Source organism: Scyliorhinus canicula, chromosome 9, assembly GCF_902713615.1.
Source record: "Scyliorhinus canicula chromosome 9, sScyCan1.1, whole genome shotgun sequence".
Lineage (NCBI taxonomy): Eukaryota > Metazoa > Chordata > Chondrichthyes > Carcharhiniformes > Scyliorhinidae > Scyliorhinus > Scyliorhinus canicula.
In genome coordinates this window covers 110,381,970-110,398,637 of record NC_052154.1, presented here as the reverse complement: position 1 = coordinate 110,398,637, position 16,668 = coordinate 110,381,970, and the positions used below count along the sequence as shown (strand labels likewise).

General features: G+C 46.6%; 1 protein-coding gene across 2 annotated transcripts in view; it reads left to right on the top strand.

Annotated features, from left to right (window-relative positions):
* Positions 1–16,668, top strand: part of LOC119971607 (excitatory amino acid transporter 2-like) — a 244,873-nt gene that overhangs the window by 48,029 nt on the left and 180,176 nt on the right. The window contains exon 2 of one of the 2 annotated variants that reach the window (XM_038807394.1): positions 1,169–1,361. The exons of the other annotated variant lie outside the window; for it this stretch is intronic. Within the exon in view, the coding sequence (XP_038663322.1) occupies positions 1,294–1,361 (68 nt within the window). The 5' untranslated portion in view covers positions 1,169–1,293. The remainder of the gene's footprint in view (positions 1–1,168; positions 1,362–16,668) is intronic. 2 annotated transcript variants of the gene reach the window in all.

Here is a 16,668-nt window from a genome sequence, read left to right as displayed (position 1 = left end):
CGCTCTCTCCCCCCCTCCCCGGCACTCGCTCTCTCCCCCCTCCCCTGCACTCACTCCCCTCCCTAGCACTCACTCTCTCTTCCCCTCCCCGGCACTGACCCCCTCCCCGGCACTCACCCCCCTCCCCGGCACTAACTCCCCTCCCCGGCACTTGCTCTCTCCTCCCCTTCCCGGCGCTCACCCCCAGCCCGCCCCCACCCCCACCTCACTCCCCGTCCCCCTCCCCCACCATCCCTCTCCCCCCTACTCCCCTCCCCCACACACACAGACTGCGGCCACGGCGTCACTTCTCCTGCGGCCACCCCCCACGCCGTGACCTACCTCCACGCTGAACGGCATCAACCATCAGCACTGACGCCGTTAAATAGGTGTTTTGATTTACGCCGACGTGACCACTTCGGCCCATCCGGCCGGGAGAATACAGGCAGACCTGGGGTTCATAGCATCGCGCCGGCCCCCGCCATTCTCCGAGGCGGGCGGCAGGATTGACACCTCGCCGACTTTTTAGCGTTCGGAGACTTCGGGGGACGGTGGGGGCAGGATTCACGCCGGCCCCCGGCGATTCTCCGACCCAGGGTTTTGAACTTCCAACTGTCAGGTGACGTCTGCGTCACGCCATGCTTCTGGCCCTTTGCCGAGCTGGGTGACAGCAAGTCTGCGCAGCACTTGCCAAACAAAGCAGGTTCTCTGGATGTGTAAACAATGGTTCATTCTGAAATAATGTGGCGTTAGCATCTGATCAGCCTGTTCTAAGGCTGTCTGGATGAATTGCAGATCAGCAGTTTGCAAATTGCATTGTCTGGCTGTGTTTAATCATGGTTTGTACATTCTGAGTTTTTATCCATGCTCATGAAAGGAAAATATCAATATTTTGGTTATAACCCTGAAGGACATAGGTGACCTGACCACAGTGTTGTCCATTCTAATAACATATAAATGATTAAGCATTTTATGTAACTTGTTACAAAATATTTGATGTGCATTAAATTCATTCTTATTCATGGGGTCACAGTTGATGAACAAGTCGCATTTGAATCTTGCTGCCCACTGAGATGAAGGGGAACCACTCATGTGACCCACTCATTAGCCTAGGTTGTCCATCACTGGTTTAACCTTACAGTTCTGGTATCATCTTTGTAAATCTTTTTTTCACCATTTTTTTCTTCAGTGCATCGATACGCCCAATCGTCACGTTTTTAAAGTCTTGCATTTTGTCGCAAACTTCTTCGACTTGGTGTCATTCGAGTAATTAGAATTTTAATTCCAATTCCTGAGTCCAAGGCGTATATGTAAATGATGAACAACAGTGGTCCTAGCGTCGATCCCAGTGGAATATCGCTTCACACCTTCGGCCAGACTGGGTAAATATCTTTTACCCCTATTCTCAGTTTTCTGTGTTGTAGCCAGCTTATTTTCCATTTCTGCTTGTCCTCTCTCCCTCTGTGCTCTCACCTTAGCCATCAGTCCATCAGGTGGTACCTTATTACCTTTGGGAAATTCAAATTTATTACATCTGCTACTGTTTGTGTTACTTCAAATATTCATTAGGTTTGATCACCCATGAAACCCATTCTGAAAAAATGAAATGAAAATCGCTTATTGTCACGAGTAGGCTTCAATGAAGTTACTGTGAAAAGCCCCTAGTCGCCACATTCCGGCGCCTGACCGGGGAGGCTGGTACGAGAATCGAACCGTGCTGCTGGCCTGCTTGGTCTGCTTTCTATCCATTCTATCCATACTGTAGCCTTATTTGACATTTTCCTGTTGAATATTTGAGAAAGGATTCCATTACCTTTGCCAACACCATCATTAAGTCAGCAGATACAAAGTTTCCTGGACTTCTCTCTTTTTAATATTGGAATATAATTAGCTATCTGTCCATCCTCTGGCAGTATTCCTCTTTCTAATAATTGTTTGTAAATATATAATAGTGCCTCTGCTCTTAATCTCCTTACTTTTAGCATGTGCAGATGCAATCCATTTGGACCTGGAGTTTTATCCTATCGACATTTTTTTTTTTTTTTTTTAGAACAGTACAGCACAGAACAGGCCCTTCGGCCCTCGATGTTGTGCCGAGCAATGATCACCCTACTCAAACTCACATATCCACCCTATACCCGCAACCCAACAACTTCCCCTTAACCTTACTTTTTAGGACACTACGGGCAATTTAGCATGGCCAATCCACCTAACCCGCACATCTTTGGACTGTGGGAGGAAACCGGAGCACCCGGAGGAAACCCACGCACACACGGGGAGGACGTGCAGACTCCGCACAGACAGTGACCCAGCTGGGAACCGAACCTGGGATGCTGGAGCTGTGAAGCATTGATGCTAACCACTATGCTACCGTGCTGCCCCAAATTTGACTGGTTTATTTCCTCACTGTCTATTTGAAAGGCCTTTACAATCCAGTGGTTAGCACTGCTGCCTCATGGCACCAAGGTCCCAGGTTCGATCGCAGCTCTGAGTCACTGTCCATGTGGAGTTTGCACATTCTCCCCGTGTTTGCATGGGTTTCGCCCCCACAACCCAAAGATGTGCAGGGTAGGTGGATTGGCCACGCTAAATTGCCTCTTAAAAGGAAAAAATGAATTAGAACATAGAACAGTACAGCACAGAACAGGCCCTTCGGCCCTCGATGTTGTGCCGAGCCATGATCACCCTACTCAAACCCATGTATCCACTCTATACCCGTAACCCAACAACCCCCCCCCCCCAACCTTACTTTTTAGGGCAATTTAGCATGGCCAATCCACCTAACCCACACATCTTTGGACTGTGGGAGGAAACCGGAGCACCCGGAGGAAACCCACGCACACACGGGGAGGACGTGCAGACTCCACACAGACAGTGACCCAGCCGGAATCGAACCTGGGACCCTGGAGCTGTGAAGCATTTATGCTAACCACCATGCTACCGTGCTCCCCCCCATTTAGAAATTGTGTATTCTAAATTTATTTTAAAAAAGGCCTTTGTATTTTTTTTAATCACTTCGTCTAATGACATGTCTGCCTTGTTAAGCCTCCCAGGTAAATAGTGAGGCAACGTAATGATTGAATATTTCTTCCATTTTGGTATCATTACCTTTGAGTTTATCTTGTGCATCATTTCGTGAGCTTACCCCTATTCTGATTTTATTTTATTAACAATGTGTAAAATAGTTGACTATTGCTTTATAAATTTCTGGTTAATTTAGTTTTGCTGTCCTTCCTTGCTTTCCTAGTTATTTGTCAACTTCCTTCTCAACCACTTTGTATTCCTGTTCGACATTCTTTCCTTTATTGTTCATGCACTTAGCATACGGATGCCTTTTTCTTTCGTTTCAATTTTAGGATCACTTTATTTGTGCCTGGTGTTTATTTCATGGCTCGTTTGTTCTTATTTTGTGACGGAATAAATATCTCATGAATTCTTGTGATTCCCTTTTTAAATATTTCCCACTGCTGTTCAGCCTCTTAGCCTGTCAACATTATTTTCTTTTCCCACCCCACCAAAATTGACTTTGTTCCAAATCTATTACTTTTGCCTTAGTTTTATTTCTATCTTCCGCATTGATTATTTTCAACCTTATCCTGCCGTGATTGCTTTGTCCCCTCACATTTCCCTGCACCTGCTTTTCTTATCTGCTCTGGTTCATTTCCCATCATTATATCGAGCATTAATTTCTCTCTTGTTAGGCTTCTGATTTATGAGGTAAAAATAAGTCCTGCATACATTGTAAAAACTCCATTCTCTTTACCCCTTTCCGTCCCTCTTGCCAATTTATTTGCGGGTTTTTGAAACCTCCCATATCTGTTATTCAATTTGTTTTATTCATTTCATAAATTTGGTTCCATATTTTACCTAATTTCCCTTCCACTATTAGCTGTTGTATAAAGTATCCTCACTAATAATATGATCAATCCATCTGTATCTTTCATTTCAGTCTATATTTATTCTGTTGACATCTTAATAACAGTAGAAAACAAAGGGCGTATTGTAATCTCTAATTGGTACAGCTAGTTCTCTCAATACGTCTTTTCTTATTCTTAGAAAATGTGTTACAAACGGCAATATTTAATTGTCAACCCTGTTCATCTTGTAGTCATGTAGCAGATGTTGCAATATCTGCTTTCTTGCCTCCAGTTCCCCCATTTTGTTCCAAATGCTGTGCATTTGGCAGTACAGACAATTTAATTTGTTTTTATTATTGTTTTCCTCACTTCAGTTTATTACATCTACAGGAACAATAGGAAATCTGGTAGAGCGCAAGGAATGCCTTAGCGATTAAGGATTCAATTGTTTCAATGATAAGAGAGGATGCAACAATGACAATGTTACTGTTATCTCATGCCTTCAATATAAAAAAATTGTTCTAAGACATTTAAAGACCTAGCAGGCGGTGGAGAATACGCAGAATTAAGGAATATAAAAGAATTTCAGACTGCGGCTAGAGTTGTGTATTGGCCTCCTGGGAGCAGCTCTGAAATGACAGATTGCAGAAGTGCAGAGGTTAGACAAGCATGCAGCAAAGGCAGAGTGATGGAATTGGGGAATTTTAACTGTCATAGACATTGGGATAAGCAAACTAGCACATGTCAGAAGGGCAGCAAAATTCTTGATTGTATTCAGGGAAACTTTCCACAATAATCTGCCGGAGAACCAGCAAAGAGGCACGACATTGTTAGGTTTAAAATGGGCAATGAGCCAGATTTAGTTCACAGCCTAAAGGTCCGTGAGCATTTATTGAATAGCAATCAAACACTGCGCTCGAAAGGGGGAAACATCAAACAGATACTAAGGGCAAGATTATTTGGATGGTGGGGTTTCCCGCCTCACCACCTGATGAATCAGTGGAAAATGACCCGTGTCAATCACAGTAGCCCTACAACCATTTAACGCTTCACCCCTGACTCCCACCAGCAGCTCCGTAGCCCCAGCAGCACCAGTGGAAGCAGAGAGGACTGGGAATACAAGCAGTCCCCAAAATTCTAAATTATGGAGTCCAGAATACCCAGTAGGGAGGGGAAGTGAGTGGCAAAGGGGAAGGGTGAGAGAGACGGGGTAGTTGGAGAAGCCGGATGGGACGCAGCGCCTGCAAGGGGCAGACCTTCAGGGCATGTTCAATGTGGAAAGGAGGGCCTTGGTTGAGGCGCCCTACCCTTCCTGTCTGAGACCCAAGCAAGGTGACCTGCCAGGCTTCTCCCCTGGCCCGAACTCCCACCAGCCAGGCCGGGAGCTGCCCTTAAGTGGCCAATAAGGGCATCAACTTAAGCAAGGATTGGGAGGGGGCATATGCCTTTCTCACCCCATGTAAAAGACAAATCAAGGACAATCAGGAGGCCGGTAGATCGCCCACCTGGGGAGTTTGACAAAACCCCTGCCTGCAAACCTTCTCACATGGGACTGAAATTCCCCTCACATTTTCTAGATTTAGATAGAGTTGACTTCAATAAGATGAGACACACTGTTTACAACAAACTGGGAAAATCTGCTAATAGATAAATCAACAGTAGATCAGTGGAGTATATTCAAAAATATTATTTTTTAGAAAATACTTCATTCAAGGCATTTTCACACAGAAAATCAGAAGAACTCAATGAACAACCACAACCCATCTGTTCCCCTGACACTAGCCACCCCACCACATCTCGCTTCCCCTATTTCAACCCCCTTCCGTCCCCCGCCCCCCACCCCGCAACACGTCCCCTCCACTCATTGCTGACCCTTCAATCCTCCTTAAAGAAATCGATAAATAGCTTCCACCTCTCGGTGAACCCTCTGCTGGCACTTGCAAAGTGAACTTGACCTAATCTAGCCTCAGGAATTCAGGTCAATCACCCACACTTGCGCTTTTGGCGGCTGAGTCCGACAACCCGAACAAAATCCGTCTCCAGGCTATCAGGGAGGCAAAGGCAAAACATCGGCCTCTCTCGCCCTTTGGATTCCCGGGTCTTTCGACACCCCAAATATTGCCTCCTCTGGACTCAGAACAACCTCCACTCACAGCACCTTGGATATCACATCCGAAAACCCCCGCCACAGCCCCCTCAGTCAGAACATGTGGGTGTGGTTTTGCGGGCCCTCCTGTGCACTGCCCACACCTGTCCCCCACCCCCGCAAGGAACCTACTCACCACCATCATGTGAGCCCTATGCATCACCTTATACTGGATGAGGCTTAACCTTGCATATGCCGAGGACGCGTACACCCTCCACAAGGCCTCCACCCACATCTCGGACCCCACCTCCCCTCCCAGCTCCTCCTCCCGTTTCCACTTAATATCCCCCACAGGTCTCCCTCCCGTTCCATCAACTCCTCATAGACATCCAACACTTTTCCCTTTCGTTGAACAGCACCTTGTCCTGCAACCCCAGGGGCATCAGCCCAGGAAAGGATGGCATCTCGCTTCTTACAAAGTCCCAAACCTGCTTTTTGCCATTCCCCTGGACAACTCATACACTACCTCCAGGGCCTCCAGCCTCTCACATTTATTCCTTATAAACAAGTCACCGAAGCTCAATCCAGGTTTGCCGCAACCACCTTCGCCTCGCATTCAGTCCCGCTGGTGCAAACCTATGGTTAGTACAGATTGGCGCCCACACCAAGGCACTCTCCAGCTCCAAATGCTGCCTCCACTGCCCCCACACCCTTAGAGCCATCACCACCACTGGGCTCACGGAGTACCTGGCTGGTGAGAATGATAAAGCCGACAACAACAACGCCCGAAAGCACGTACCCCTACATGATGCCACCTTCACCCACCCACACAGCGACCCCTCCCCCAGGCCCATTTTTAAATTAATCTTTATTAGTGTCACAAGTGGGCTTACATTAACACTGCAATGAAGTTACTGTGAAAAGCCCCTAGTCGCCACATTCCGGAAGCTGTTCGGGTACACTGAGGGAGAACTCAGAATGTCCAAATGTTATGGGCCATAGAGAACCCCAAAGTGTATCATGGAGTTCACCTGACCCACAACTTTTACTAGATTGTGGTATGTGGAGCACACGGCCCACTCTACAGATGTGGTACAGCAGAAATGGAAAAGTAATTTTTAAAGCAAAACACTGTTTATTCTATGAACTCAAGTTAACCCTTTTAAAACATACAGTGAACATCTTAGCAACCATCAATTTAAATGTAACCCCCAAAGAACACAACACTAAGTAATCCTTAAGCTGTCCTTTTAACATGCATAAGATTGAAAAAAACCTTTAAACAGAATCACATCAGGTTAAAGTCACTACTAAGAGCAGTTATTAGTTTTAAATCACCAAAGGATCGATTTATATTCTTTATATTACAGAGAGAGAGACTCATGCACCTTCTGGTTGTGACTGCAGCTATCCAGCTCTGAAAACGAAACTAAAACACACCCTGCAGCAAACAACCTAAAACGAAAGTAAAAAGCTGACAGACAGCCCAGCTCCACCCACACTCTGACATCACTGATAAACATCCCTTTCTTAAAGGTACATATCTTAAACACTCATTTCTTAAAGGTACTCTCACATGACACAATTCACTTAACAAACACGTCTTTCGGGACTTGTGGGAGGAAACCGGAGCGCCCGGAGGAAACTCAAGCAGACAGGGGTTAGAACGTGCAGACTCCACACAGACAGTGACCTAAGACGAGAATTGAACCTGGGACCCTAGTGCTGTGAAGCAGTAGTGCTAACCACTGTGCGACCGGGCCGCCTCACCATAGCAATTTTCACCGCCCAATAACAGTTCATCATGTTCGGCAATGCCAGCCCTCCACCACTCCCTCTCACCCCCACTCCAAGGAAGCCTGCCGCACCCGGGGGGGTCTTCCCCGCCGACACAAAACCAGAGATCAGCCCATTGACGTTCCCAAAAAATTACTTGGGAGCAAAGATTTGGAGGTTCTGAAATACAAACATAAACCTAGGCAGCACTGTCATTTTTATTGTCTGCACCTCCCCTGCCTGTGACAGCGACAGCACATCCCACCTCTTAGAGCCTACCTTCATTTGCTCCACCAGCCGAGTCAAGGTCAGTTTAGGAAACTGCGCCCAACTCCGTGCCACCTGGATACCCAAATACCAGAAACCCGCCCCCACCACCCTAAACGGCAACTCCCCAAGTCTCCTTTCCTGCCCTCTGGCCTCAATCACGAACACCTCGCTCTTTCCCATATTCAATTTGTATCCCGAAAACCAGCCAAATTACCCCAGGATGTCTCCAATGCTGCCCACAGCGTCCAAAATATACAATAACAGGTCATCCGCATACATTGAAACCCTGTGCTTGCCACTGCACCCCACCCCCGGCCCCCCTGCTCAAACCCTATCCTGTCCCTCAACGTCCTAAGCTGCATTCCCAGCAACTCTTTCGCCAAGGCAAAGTGTAGCCCAAAGTACCCCCAAATCACTTGGTTTGTTCATTGCCACCATTACCTCCACCTTCTGCCCCTCCAAAGGCATCATGATTACATTGAGTAACCTCCTCACATTCGCCAGCAACTGCTTTCCCTTCACAAAACCCGTTTGATCCTTGCCTATCACCCCCGGCACACAGTCCTCAATTCGCAATGCAAGCACCTTCAGCAATAACTTGGCAACCACATTCAATTATGATATTGGGAGGTATGCTCCAGGTCCTTATCCTTCTTCAAAATCAGGGATCTGGAAGCCTGCAACAATATAGGAGGGAATTTCCCCATCTCTCTTGCTTCACTATAGGCCCTCACCAGCAGTGACCTCAGGTCCACCCCAGACTTCTTATAAAACTCTCTACTAGGAGCCCGTCTGGCCCTGGGGCCTTCCGTGCTTGCATAGCCCCATACCCTGCATCACCTTTCTCAGCCCAACTTGGGCCCCCAGCCACTGGCCCAGCTCCTCTTCCACCTTGGGAAACTCCAACCCATCCAGGAACCACGGAATCCTCAACTCCCCAGTCGGGGGCTCTGATTTGTAGAGCCTCTATAAAAGGCCGTGAACATCCCATTCACCCCCTCTGAGTCCATCGTCAATTTACAGTTATCATCTCAAACTCTACTGATCTTCCTTGCTGCCTCTTGCTTTCCCAACTGATGGGTCAACGTCCTACTCGTCTTTTCCCCATATTCATACACTGCCCTCCCCTCTGGCCCTCTGCAGCTGCCCCACTGCCTTGCCCGTGGAAACTAGCCCAAACTCCATAGAATCATAGAATTTACACTGCAGAAAGAGGCCATTCAGCCCATCAAGTCTCCACTGGCCCTTGGAAAGAGTATCCCACCCAAGTCCACACAATCCAGTAACCCCACTTAACCTTTTAGGGCAATTTAGTATGACCAATCCACCTCACCTGCACAACTTTGGACTGTGAGAGGAATTCAGCCCTATAATCCTTGGAATATAGAAGGTAAAGCCATGATTAGATCTACGTTTTGAAGATGTTAATGGGCCGTGATAGGGTTTTTTTTATACATTCATAGGATACATACATCACTGGCAAGACCACCATTTAGTGTCCATCTCTAATTGCCCTTAAGAAGATGGTGAGGAACTGCCTTCTTAACTGCTGTAGTTCGTGTGGTATAAATACATCCGCAGTGCTATTTGGGAAGCAGTTCCAGGATTTTGGTCCAGTGACAGTGAAGGAATAGCAACATAGTTCCAAGTCAGGATGGTGTGCTGTTTGAGGGAAACTTGCAGATGATAGTGTTCCCATGTGTTTGCTATCCTTGGAAAGTACTGTCGCAGGAACCTTGGTGAGTTGCTACAGTGTATTCTGTACATTGCTTCCTCCGTGTGTCAATGGTGGATGAAGTGAATGTTTAAGGTGGTTGATGGGATACTTGTCCTGGGCGACGTCAAATGCCTTGAGTGTTGTAGAAGCTGCACTCATCCAGGCAAGTGGAGAGTATTCCATCACGCTCATGTCTTGTCCTTTACAGATGGTGGAAATGTTTTCGGAGTCAAAAGGTGAGTTGCTTGCCATAGAATTCCCATCTAACCTGGTTTTGAGGACACAGTATTTATGTAAGCCCCAGGATGATGATGGCAAGGGGAGCTGGTTATATGCTGTCTTGTTGGAGTTGGCCATTGGTTTCTGAAATCATTGACTGGCTCTGCTTCCACCATCCTTGTAACCAGACAGTCCAAGCTCATTACCATTCTCTGTGTAAAAATGTTTTCCCTTACATCTGTCCTGTATACCTTGCCCAAACCTTACATCAGTGTCCCCTAAAGTGCCATCAGCTAATGGGAACAGCTTTTCTTTGTCTACGTTATGTAAACCTACCATAATTTTGTATACCTCTGTCAAATCTCTCCTCAGCCCTTTTTGCTGTAAGGGGAGCGAGCCCAGCTTCTCCAAAGACCCACTATTGAACTGGACTCTGTTGCAATCTGGGGTGTCAGTGGAGAATGTCCCATCAAGGCCACACTTAGTCCCGTTGCCTGTACTGAGGAACTCTACTCGCCAGAACTCCTCAGAGCAGGAGGAGTTGGGGACGTCATTTTTTATTGCGCCAGAATCCCTCGATGCCTCCGACATGACCCCTGGACCCCCTAAAGCTGCAACTCACATATAAAGGGGTCCTTGGGAACCCCTCACACCCCACCTCTCATGGGTAGTGCATCCCCGGCCCAATCCCCAGTGTGGGCACAATGCGGGCCTGAGAATTTGGTCAGCCCCGGGGCCCATTGAGTCGCTCCGGACTCCGCCATTCTCCGAGGCGGGCGGCACGACTCACGCCGGGGCAATTTTTGGGGGGCAGGAGAATTAAGAGGATGGCGGGGGCGGGATTCACGCCGAACCCCGGCGATTCTCCCACCTGGCGGGGAGAGAGGGAATCCAGCCCAAGGTCTCCAAGGTGAAGGGCTTAGATCCCAACACCTTGGGGAAATCAGGTGAGCAGAAATTCCAACAACCTGAGTCACCCATGTTATCAGCAATTACCAAGTCCTATTCGCCACCTATTCACAAAGTATATAGCTAAAGAAAATTTCTGAAATAAATTAATACTTAAAAGACGTAAGATTCCTCACTCATTAAATTACCAAGTTTAGTTCTCTGTAGCACCAGCACCCTGTAGAATTAAACATTATGCTATTTGCTGGAGGGTCACAGTACTGAGGAAATTATGTGGTGGATTCTTATTAAAATTAATCATTTAAAATGCCGCTGTAAGGGGATAAATATTTGCAGCATCTCTATACTGAGAGTAATTAAAGGTGGGCTTGGTCATTTAGAGTGTCCCTGTCCGTGGATGTATTACTTGGAGTATCTTTACAGGGTTCATGTACTGTGTTGGAATATGTGCTAAATCTATACTGGAATTCATTAACTGTCTCTGTATTAGGATGAATAATTTGACAGTTCTAAACTGGATTGGTTTTTGTGGAGGGTCACTATACTGGAGGTGGATTATCTGGAAGGTCACTATATTGATGTGATTATGCGATGGGTCACAAAGCTAGAGGTGGATTATGTGAAAGGTCACTGTACAAAGGAGATTTTGTGGCGGTCACTGCACAGGAGCAGATTTTACGGAGGGTCACTACTGAGGTGGATTACGTGGAGCATCAGTGAACTGAGGTGATTATGTGGCTAGTCACTCTATTGGGGAGATTATGTGGCGGGTCACTGTACTGGAGCAGCATTATGTGGCGGGTTACTCTATTGAAATGATTGTACGGAGGGTCAGTGAACTAGAGATGATTATGTGGTGGGTCTCTGTCCTGGAGTGGATTTTGTGTAAGGTCACTGTACTGAGGTGATTATGTGCAGGGTCACTGTATTGTCGTGCATTATGTGGAGGGTCACTGTACTGAGGTGATTATGTGAAGTTTCAATGTATTGTAGTGCATTATGTGGAGAATCAATGTACTGAGGTGATTATATGTAGGGTCACTGTGTTGTAGTGCATTATGTGGAGGGTCAATGTACTGAGGTGATTGTGTGCAGGGTCTCTACTGAGGTGATTATATGTAGGGTCACTATTGTAGTGCATTATGTGGAGTGTCAATGTATTGCAGTGCATTATGTGGAGGGTCAATGCAGAGAGGTGATTATGTAGAGGGTCACCGTACTGAGGTGATTATGTGTAGGGGCACTGTACTGGTGTGATTATGTGGAGGGGCACCATACTGAGGTGATTATGTGTAGGGGCACTGTACTGAGGTGATTATGTGTAGGGACACTGTACTGGTGTGATTATGTGGAGGGTCACTGTACTGAGATGATTATGTGTAGGGGCACACTACTGGTGTGATTATGTGGAGGTGAACCCCTCCTTCGCCCCTCAAATGGTGAACTTGATCTTTACCAAATGCAGGAGCTCTGCCAAATCGCTCACCCATATCCCAGCCTTCGGTGACTCCGAGACCCGCCAACACAACAGAATCCGTCTCTGGGCTATCAGGGAGGCAAAGGTCAACATGCCGGTCTCTCTCCTCACCTGCACTCCTGAATCATCCGACACTCCAAATATCACCACCTCCGGGCTCGGAGCTACCTCTACTCCAAAATCTTTGAAATTATGTCTGACAATCCCTTTCAAAACTTCCTCAACATCAGTCATGCCCAAAACATATGCACAGGGTTTGCCGGTCCCCCCCTCCGCGCACACCTCACACCTGTCCTCCACCCTCAGGGGTGATACATAGTGGGGGGGAGGGTTCAATTGCATGGAAAATGAGAAAATCAAAGTTAAAGGGGAAGGTTAGAGTGCAGATTTATGATGCGGACTTCAAATGAGCTAAAGGAGCCGAGGGCTTAGGAGAGCTTTGTAAAGTTTCCAGAATATTTAAGAGAGCAAGAGAGTGTAGAAGGTAGCAGGAATCCAACTTCAGACATAACAAAAAAGGAGGGCGGACAACGATGGACTGAGGGTGTTGTACCTAAATGCTCACAGTGTACGAAACAAGGCCAATGAGCGTGTTGCGTACATTAAAATTGGTTGGAACAATGGTGTGGGCATCACACAGACATGGCTGCAAGGGGATCAGGGCTGCAAATTTTTTTAAATTTAAAGTACCCAATCCTTTTTTTCCAATTAAAGGTCCACCTACCCTGTACATCTTTGGGTCATGAGGTGAGACCCACGCAGGCACAGGGAGAATGTGCAAATTCCCTAGCTCCTCGGCACCATGAGGCAGCAGTGCTAACCATTGCACCCCCATGCGGACCACAGCTGGGATCTAAATATCCAAGGATAAGTGTCCTATTGAAAGGACAGGCAGATGGGCAGCGAGGGCCGAGGTGCATTGTTAATAAGAAATTAATTAAAATTGATAGGAAGTAGCGATCTACGGTCGGAAGTCATAGAATTCGTGTGGGTAGAGTTGAGGAATCGCAACGGTAAAAATGCCCTGATGGGAGTTATATACAGGCCCCCCAGCAGTAGTCAGGCTGTGGGGCAGAAAACATAAATCAGGAAATAGAAAAGGCATGTAAAAAAGGCAACATTAAAATAATCATGGGGACATCAATATGCAGATGGACTGGGGAAATCAGGTCGGTCGCGAATCCCAAGAAAAGGAATTTCTGGAATGTCTATGAGATGGTTTTTTGGAGCAGCTTGTGGTAGAGTCCACTAGGAAACAAGCAATTCTGGATTTGGTAATGAGGCAGACTTGATTCGGGAACTTATGGTGGAGGAACTCTAAGGCGACAGTGAGAACAATATGATAGAATTCACCCTGCAGTTTGAGAGGGAGAAGCTGCAATCAGATCACAGTATCATAGAATTTACAGTGCAGAAGGAGGCCATTCGGCCATTCGCATCTGCACCGGCTCTTGGAAAGGTCCACACCTCCATCCTATCCCCATAACCCAGTAACCTCACCCAACACTAAGGGCAATTTAGAATGGCCAATCCACCCAACCTGCACATCTTTGGACTGTGGGAGGAAACCGGAGCACCCGGAGGAAATCCACGAACACACGGGGAGGATGTGCAGACTCTGCACAGACAGTGACCCAAGCCGGCATCGAACCTGGGACCCTATGGGAATGGGAACCTATTGGGCAAGACAGTGGAACAGCAATAGCAGGAGTTATTTGGGGATGTTCCGGAGGCACAACCGAAATTCATCCCAAGGAGGAGGAAACATGCAAAAGGGAGGGCAAGGCAACCATGACTGGCAAGGAAAGTGAAGGTCAGCATAAAAGCAAAGGAAAAAGCATACAATGTGGCGAGGATTAGTGGGAAGCCTTTAAAAGCAAGCAGAGAACAACTAACAAAATAATAAGGGTGGAGAAGATGAAATATGAGTGTAAGCTAGCTAGTAATATAAAAGAAGATTGCAAGAGTTTGTTTCAATATATAAAAGGTAAGAGAGAGGCATGAATGGACATTGGACCACTGGAAAATGAGGCTGGAGAAGTAGTAATAGGGAACAAAGAAATGGTAGAGGAACTGAATAGTTACTTTGCATAAGTCTTCACAGTGGATGACACCAGTGGCATAACAGGGGCTGGATTCTCCGCCCGCCGCACCACATTTCTGTTTTACCCTGCCAGTGGGATGCTCTGTTACACCGGTCGATCAATGGGGTTTCCGATTGTGGGGCAGCCCCATGCCGTCGGGAAACCCCCGAGCTGCCGGCAAAATGGAGCATCCCGCCTGCAGAGAATCCAGCCCTAGAACTTTAAAAGACTCAGGGGTCAGAGATGAGTGTAGTGGTCGTCACTAATGAAAAGGTGCTGAGGGAACTGAAAGGCCTGAAGGTGGATAAATCACCTGGACTGGATGGACTACATCCCAGAGTTCTGAAGGAGATAGATGAGGAGATTGTGAAGGCATTGGTGATGATCTTTCAGGAATCACTGGAGGCAGGAAGGGTCCCAGAAGATTGGAAAATGGCTAATGTAACACCCCTGTTTAAGAAGGGAGGGAAGGGAAGACAGGAAATTACAGGTCGATTATTCTGACTTTGGTTGTTGGTCAGATTTTAGAGTCTATTATTAAGGATAGATTGTGGAGTACTTAGAAGTGCATGGTAAAATAGGACTGAGTCAGCACGGATTCGTCCAGGGGAGGTCATGCCTGACAAATCTGATAAAATTCTTTGAGAAGTTAAAAAGGAAGTTAGACAAGGGAGAACCAGTGGACATGATCTATTTGGATTTCCAGAAGGCCTTTGACAATGTGCCGTATAGGAGGCTGATGAATAAGATAAGAGACCATGGTGTTAGGGGCATGGTACTGGGATGGATAGCAGATTAGCTGACAGGCAAAAGGCAGAGAGTGGGGAAAAGGGGTCCTTTTCACGATGCCAGCCGGTGACTCATGGTGTTCTCAGGGGTCAGTGTTGGGATCACAGCTATTCTCGATATACATTAATGACCTGGAAGAAGGGGCGGAGGGCATTGTTGCTATGTTTGCAGGTGATGCAAAGATATGTAGAGGGACAGGTTATGTTGAGGCAGCAGGCGGCCAGCAGAAGGACCTGGATAGGCGAGGAGAGTGGGCAAAGAGGTGGCAGATGGAATACAATGTAGAAAATTGTGAGGTTGTGCACTTTGATAGGAAGAATAGAGTCACAGACTATTTTCTAAATGGGAAAAGGCTTCGGAAATCAGAAGCACAAAAGGACTTAGGAGTCTTTGTTTAAGCTTCTTTTAAGGTTAACATGCGGGTTCAGTTGGCAGCTAGAAAGGCAAATGCAATGTTAGTTTAGACGTCGAGCGGGCTCGAATACAAGAGCAGGAATGTACTGTTGAAGCTGTGTAAGGCTCTGGTCGTGACCCCATTTGGAAGATTGTGAGTAGTTTTAGTCCCCGGATCTAAGGAAGGATGTGCCGGCCTTGGAAAGGGTCCAGAGAAGGTTCACAAGGTTTGCACTGGGGTGCTGACTTCGGGCTGCATTAGAGTGCTAAAGTGGGAGTTTTTGAGGGAAATTAAGGGTCAATTAAGGGTTCATTCCTATCTGAAGTTGAGTCTTTCTTTATTTAGTAAATTAACTTAAATGTTGCTGCTTGTGGAAGAAGGTGCGTTTTAAACCAGCTTTAAACAGAGTTCACTCAGGCTCTGCTTGAAGCTGCAATTTGTTAATTAAATAACTGGCTTAGACCGGTTTTCAGAGGCTGGAGTCAGACAGTATAAAAGTGAGCCATCTTGCAGTTTTGATGTTGTTGGCACTGGAGTGCTGACTTTGGGGTGCATTAGAGTGCTAAATTGGGATGTTTGATGACTGAGTGAGTTCGGTGAGGACGGAGCAAGGTGCTCCTTTCATTTTCTACATTTCTTTGAAGAGTGTGAGGGGAGCTGGGGTTTACAAAGAATCCAGCTGACTGGGAGCAGAGTTGAAGGGCAGAGTCCAGCCGGTGAGTAAACAGAGTAACTGCTCTCAGGTGAAAAAACTGAAGTGACATCGCAGGAAAGCTGTGACCTGATTGACTGGTCAGGAAACTGCACTCAATTTGAAAATAAAACATTGTTAAACTTATTTAACCTAATTAATTAATTACTTAATCATAAATAGTGGGGTATCTAAACCAGAGGCAGGGGATGACTGTATTTAGCACTTTACATTTATCGGAGAGATCTAGTCCGAGGAAGCATTTAACTGCAACTTATTTTAATTTAATAAGTACTTATTTTTAAATTAATGTATTAATTAGTTCCAGAAATGACAGTTAGAGGGGTAAAGTGCTTCACTTGTGAGATGTGGGGGGTCCGTAAATCATCCAACATTCCCAACAACTACATCTGCAGGAAA